General features: G+C 49.7%; 1 protein-coding gene across 1 annotated transcript in view; it reads right to left on the reverse strand.

Annotated features, from left to right (window-relative positions):
- MED13L (mediator complex subunit 13L) overlaps positions 1 to 6,000 on the reverse strand; it is a 92,897-nt gene that overhangs the window by 14,044 nt on the left and 72,853 nt on the right. The window contains 5 exon segments of the mRNA XM_029963293.1: positions 394 to 582; positions 2,674 to 2,893; positions 4,270 to 4,659; positions 4,661 to 4,703; positions 5,598 to 5,790. Coding sequence (XP_029819153.1) covers positions 394 to 582; positions 2,674 to 2,893; positions 4,270 to 4,659; positions 4,661 to 4,703; positions 5,598 to 5,790 — 1,035 coding nt within the window.

Consider the following 6,000-nt stretch of genomic DNA (forward strand, 5'->3'; position numbering starts at 1 on the left):
GGCACAAGAACTTATTTCATATCTATGCATAAACATGTGCACAGAAATACAGGTTGGACATAAACTCTTGGTGGAGCACTAGAGACTAAAACCACAGAATGACTTGGAAACCCCAGTAACGATGTGCATTTTCTCTTCTTTCACACTGATCTTTAACCTTTTACTTTATGACTCAAAACCAGGAGCTTAAAATGTTTTGAAAGCAAGTAATCTGACATTTTTCCTACTGTTTTCTATTTAGCATTAGCTTGTCTTTTCCCTTTATGTTATCATTGTCTGCTGCACCCTGAAAAAAACGCTCCCGCCCGTGTTTTCTCTACTCTTGTTTTGATATCTGACCAAAGTGGTCACAGTTTATCAGCAGCCTCTCACTCCCTTGCCCCCAGTACCAACCTCGGGGTTTTTGAGGGTCATCTCAATGCTGGCAGCTGGCCCAAAGCCCGTGAGGGACTTGATGTGGATCTGGGTGGGCAGGGGCCTCCTGCACTGGCAGTACACGGAGAACGCCAGGGACTTCAAGTGCTGGATGTAGAAAACCTGCTCATCCTTCATTGTCTGCAGCATGTACTGGCAAGGCACAATCTGGGCAAGGCAGACACACAATCAACAGGACTGAAAGGCTTCCAAGGGCTGCTCATGAACATCAAACCAGACCCACATGTCACTGAACACCCAGGACAGTCGGTGACACCCCGTTATTGGCACCACAGCTCCTGCCAGGGAGCATCCCTGGGGCAGGAATGGCTGCAGCACTGCCTGCACTCCCTGGGACACAACTGCTGCTCCCATCACACTGACACAGTGAATTTAACCTCTTTCATCCTCAGTCCAAAATCAAACACCCCAATTAAAACGCCCTGAATTGTTTAAAAACTGTTTTTGTGACCAACACCTCCGTCTGCAGGTGGCTGAGCTGCACAGTCTCTGCTGCCCAGGCAGGTTTGGCTCCATGGCTTGGGGTCAGAGCCAGGAATTGTGTGCTGGACACGGGGAATTGGCACTGGGGTGTCAGTCAAGGAGTGTAGAGAGCACAGTTAAGATGCTGTTACAGTGATTTGTGTGGTTTCTCCTTTTCAACTCAGTAATGATTGGAAGCTCAGCCACCTCATGCTGCTGCTCAGCTTTATTTAAGTCACGTGGAGCAGCACCAGTGAATTCACATGTTCAACCAGCAAGAGCAGAGCCACAGGGAGATTTGCCTGTGAGATGAGTTTGGTGTTCAAGACCCAAACTGCACAACAAGAGCAGGAAGGAGAAATGGCACAGAAGTAAACAAAGCATGACAAAAATCAGGTTTCCAGTTCAGACACATTTTAAAATTAGAATTAAATCCCTGTAACCTGATTGTTTTAAGGTACTGTTTTTATTGCACAAGTCCCACACATGGCTCTGGAAGCATCTTTCCTTTCACAGTGAGAGTAGGAACTGTCAATGCAAACATTTCTGTTGTGGCCAACACTGCAAGACCCAAACAGATTCTTTCAACAAATATTTTCAGTAGTAATAAAACTTAAGTATCACAAAACTTTTACTACTTTATGGTTCTTGCTTGAACCATGAGAACTTTGGCAGCACGTTCTATTACTAAATGTGGCTGTGTGTTTTTAAAAGACAGTTTTACCCAGGAATTCCAGAAGCTGGGCTTTCCCCTCTGGACAGGAATTGCAATAAAGCTGCAAACATTTGGGGTGGATTTATTCTGAAGTAACTGCATATTTGGGTGTGCTGTGGTACAGCTGTGAGAATGTGGTGCTGGGAACTAGATCAGTTACCCTTTACTGAGAGAAAACTGCTGCTTTGACTTAAACTGGCCAACTATTTTGAGGAGCAAACAGTAAATGCCCAGAAAACAGACAATACTGAGAAAAAGGGTCAGTCCCTTGCTTGTCTGATCCAGCCTCAGATCCAGTGTCGATGGGACATCACAAGAACTTCCAATTCTCTTTTTTTATATATAATATGTATAATTTGAAATACTTCTGAGCTAAGGTGAGCACACCTGAATGAGGCCCACAGAAACCCTTCCCACACTGCTTCCTGCAGTGCTGCACATGGACAGGCACAGCCTGTGCCCTCTGGCCTCCCATTCTCCCCACAGTTATTCAGCCTCTGGCACAGAGCAGCCCTGGCAATGCAGGCAAGGCTGGGCAGGAGGCCAAGTGCTGCTTCTGGCTGCACAAATTCAATTCCTAAGCAATTCCAGAGTAAGTAACTATTATTATATGCCAAGTTACATGGTAAATTATTTTTAAGCAGCAGATAATAACAGTACAATAGTTATATTATGCATTAAATGTCTGGTTTCACATACTTCTTTTGGATTAAACAGCATAAATCAAGGGAATATAAACAGCAAACAACTCAACATGTAGAGCAATCAAAGGAGCAACTGGACATTCTTGGCAATGGCAACTCAAGTTGCAACTGAAATAACTGCAATCCCTCTCCAGGAAGCCCCAGGAGACAGATCTGACACAGGGATACTGGGGCTGCTTTAAATTTTTCCTCATCAAAAATCAAGGGGTTTTTTTTATATATAACCTTGTACTGCCAAGAAAACAATTCCTAAATGTCCCCTAAATATCCCATGTCATCTCCCACCCTGTACCTTTCAGGGTGTCACAGACGTGCTGTGAGGGGGGACCGTGAGGACGCGGGGAAAGGCGGCGCTACCTGGAGAATGAAAGAATTCCTCATGTTCTCAGGCAAGTTATCCAACATTTCTGTGTAGCATCTCATGAGACTCAGGAGCCAGAAGTTGGCTGAGGCAGACTCCTCCTCTGCAGTGTAGGTGAAGGGGTCCACCATGTAGATGACCACGGCAGGGGGGTAGGCGTTGCTGTCGGCGGCCTCTGGCTCCGTGGGGACCCCGATCCGCTCCCGCTCGGGGACCCTGCACACACACACACACACACAGAGGGGACAGGCACGGGAACAAGGGTCAGTCCTGCTTTTCTGAACACTCTGAGGGGCTGAGGTGGTGGTGGGGAAAAGGAAAGTACTGAGGAATCCTCGTGTCCAGAAGCAAAACTAAAACCCGTGACGACAGCGACAGGCGGGACTTTTACTCACTGCAGTTCCTAACCCAAAATACCTGGGTTTAGTTATGCATTAAAGATACACAGGGTCTAACATAATCTCATTTAATGCAATCAGAACAGATTATGTCTGAAGATTATGGAAGAGCTGACTGCTATTAGCTCTGTGAGTTTTCATGTAGGTGCTTGCCTGGGTTTTGGTGCAGTTTAGGGTTTGCTTTTGGGAGAGGTGGAGGGAGGAATCGAGCACAACAAAGCAATATTCACGGAGCCTGAAGTCCTGTTCAGGCACAGGGAAGGTTCCAGTGGTAATGGAAGGAGCAACTGAACATTTTTTACTCGGTAAAATGCTCCTCCAACCCCAACCATGAGCAGGAGGCTCAACATCTGTAAGTGATCAAAGCAGCTCAGACTTTGTCAGAAGCTGCTGCAGCTGCTCAGAGGGTGTTTTGCAGGGATCAGTGAACAGATGTCTCAAGGACAACCCACACTAGAGCAGGATGTGGGCTTTTCCCTCAACATACAGGAACTCCACAACACACACCGTGACTATTAGCAATATGCATTATTATGAGAGTAATGAAAAACATGTTCCCTCAGGAAGTTACTTACACACAATGTCAAAAAACCTTTCCCTAATTTTTATGTTTGATGGGTGGCTGTTCATAGTGAAGTCTTTAAAGGAGTTCAGCTGCTGAAATTTATTTTAAAGTAACAGGACTCCAACCCTGTTTCCTGACCTCACAGTGTACCTGCCTGAAAAACAACACCTGCACTGCAAGAAAATCAGAAAAAAAAAGTAATCTGTGGCTTGCACTTTGCATCTGTCAACATTCCAGGTGTGATGGAGCAAGAGGCATCCAGCTCCATGGGATATCCTGCAGTGCCTGACACGGGCAGGCCGAGCCAGCAGGTTTGGCACAGCACCTGAGAACCCCTCTGTGTTGGTGGTGCTGCAAAGACAGGCCAGGTGGGGAATCCTAGAGATCCAACACCCACATCCAGGCAGCTGAACCAGGCTTTGACTGTTGTAACAAAAACAGGGGAGGGTTGTTTTTCCAACTCCCCTTTATCAGGGACTGCTACAAACCACCCAGAACGGGCCCTGCTCCACTCCCACCTGCCAGAGGGGCCTCCCCTTTCCATGGGACTTAAGGGTTGCGAGCTCTGGGAAAGGATGGGAAGGCCAGTGGGTGTAAGGAGGAGCACTGTGAGCACTTACCCTTCCTGCCCTTCCTGCCCCTCCTGCTGCTGCTGGGGCAGGCTCTGCCCCTGCTCCGAGTCGGCCGCGGGGACGCTGCCCTGGGCTCGCTCTGCCGCGCCCGCCCCGGCACCGCCCTGCCCGGGGCCGGCACTGCCGCTGAACCCGGGCGTGGAGGAGCTGCCCGGCATCGGGGCAGTGCTGGGGGTGGCAGAGGACGCCGACAGCGGCACGGAGGAGCCCGAGGAGGAGGTGCTCCCGGCGGGAAGGCTGGTGGTGCCGGCGCTGGGCGTGGAGCTGAAGGAGCTGCCCGTGGCCGGGGCCCCGGAGAGACAGGAGGGGTTGGAGGGAGCGGGTCCGGCCGTTTTCCCGGAGCCATGCCTGGGCCTGGCCGGCTGGGCAGGGGTCGGGTACTTGGGGCAGCAGCAGGCTGCTGTCCAGCTGCAGGGTGGCTAAGTAAGGTGCTGGAAGGGAAGGGAAGAGGAGAGGGGGTTAGTGACAGTCCCATCAGAGGAACCCGCAGCAACCAGCAGGTCAGAAAATGCTTTCTGTGCTATTAGAATGTTCTAAGGAGATACAAATGCCGATGGATTTCCACTGTAAATGTTTGCTTTGGAATACGCTCTTCAGAGCTTCAGTTCTGACTGATATGAATCAAATGTCTTAAAAACAGGGCTGACTTTGCAGAGCTCTGTGACTGTGACTGACACATCCCGATCTCTGCCCAGCCCGGGTTGCAATAACAGTGATACAGTGCTCAGCTCTGCAGTCTAGGACAGGTTATCTCTGTCAGGCTGAAAGCCTGGAAGTCCTTTTTGTCTGAGGCAAACAGTGGCAAACTTTATTATAGTTATTTCTGCCCCTCAGTATGAGAAAAAGAGAGATCACAGTGATTATTTACAAGTAATAAATGAAAATTTCTTATTTATTTACTCTCAGAGGTGGTAAATCACCAGGGGGGAAGGTTCCAATGCTGCCCTGCCAGATGCCTCAGGGGCTTGGAGCAACCTGGGATAGTGGAAGGTGGCCCTGCCCATGGCAGGGAGTGGAACGAGAGGAGCTTTAAGGTTCCTTCCAACCCAAACCACTCCATCATTCTGTGATCTTTATGATATACAAACACCTTGTACCAAACTGACTGCTTTAAAGAGGTAAGAATTGGCTTTTCAATCTCTGACATGATCCCCAGGGTGATAAACAACAACAAGAAGGAGGCAAATTTAACACGGAAGGATTAGGAAATTAAGATAATAGCTTTTTAATTTTTAATTAGATGTTAATCTGTGCCTGAAGAACCCTCCCCCCTCATTTCCACCTCCTGCAAATCCCTCCCAGCCCCCCGAGCAGCCGGGACTCACCAAGGTGATGGCGGCAGACCTGGGCGTAGAGTTTGAGCCTGGAATGATTGTCCCCGTCCTCGGAGCCCCAGGGCTGGGGGAGCCACTCGGTGCCCAGCTCCTCGGGCAGCGTGGGGGCTGCGCTCCTGCCCACCCGCAGGATCCCGTCACGCAGCACTTTGCAGATGGGCTTGTGCTGGCCCAGCCTGCACATCTGGGGGGGGGAGAGGAAATGCTGCTGGGGAGATGCCAGGCACCTGGTTGGAGCCTAAACCCTTCGTCCCCAGCACACGCCTCAACAAATGGATCTTAAAAAAAAAAGGCTGTGTTTGACTGTGGATTGAACTGCAGTCACAGCAGAGCTGAAAGAGGGGCAAAGGGGGGCAGCGAGGCTGGGAAGGGGTTGGAGCAGCAGGAGGGGCTG

The sequence above is a fragment of the Manacus vitellinus genome, unplaced genomic scaffold (assembly GCF_001715985.3).
Source record: "Manacus vitellinus isolate BGI_N305 unplaced genomic scaffold, ASM171598v3 scaffold_58_pilon, whole genome shotgun sequence".
Taxonomy (NCBI): Eukaryota; Metazoa; Chordata; class Aves; order Passeriformes; family Pipridae; genus Manacus; species Manacus vitellinus.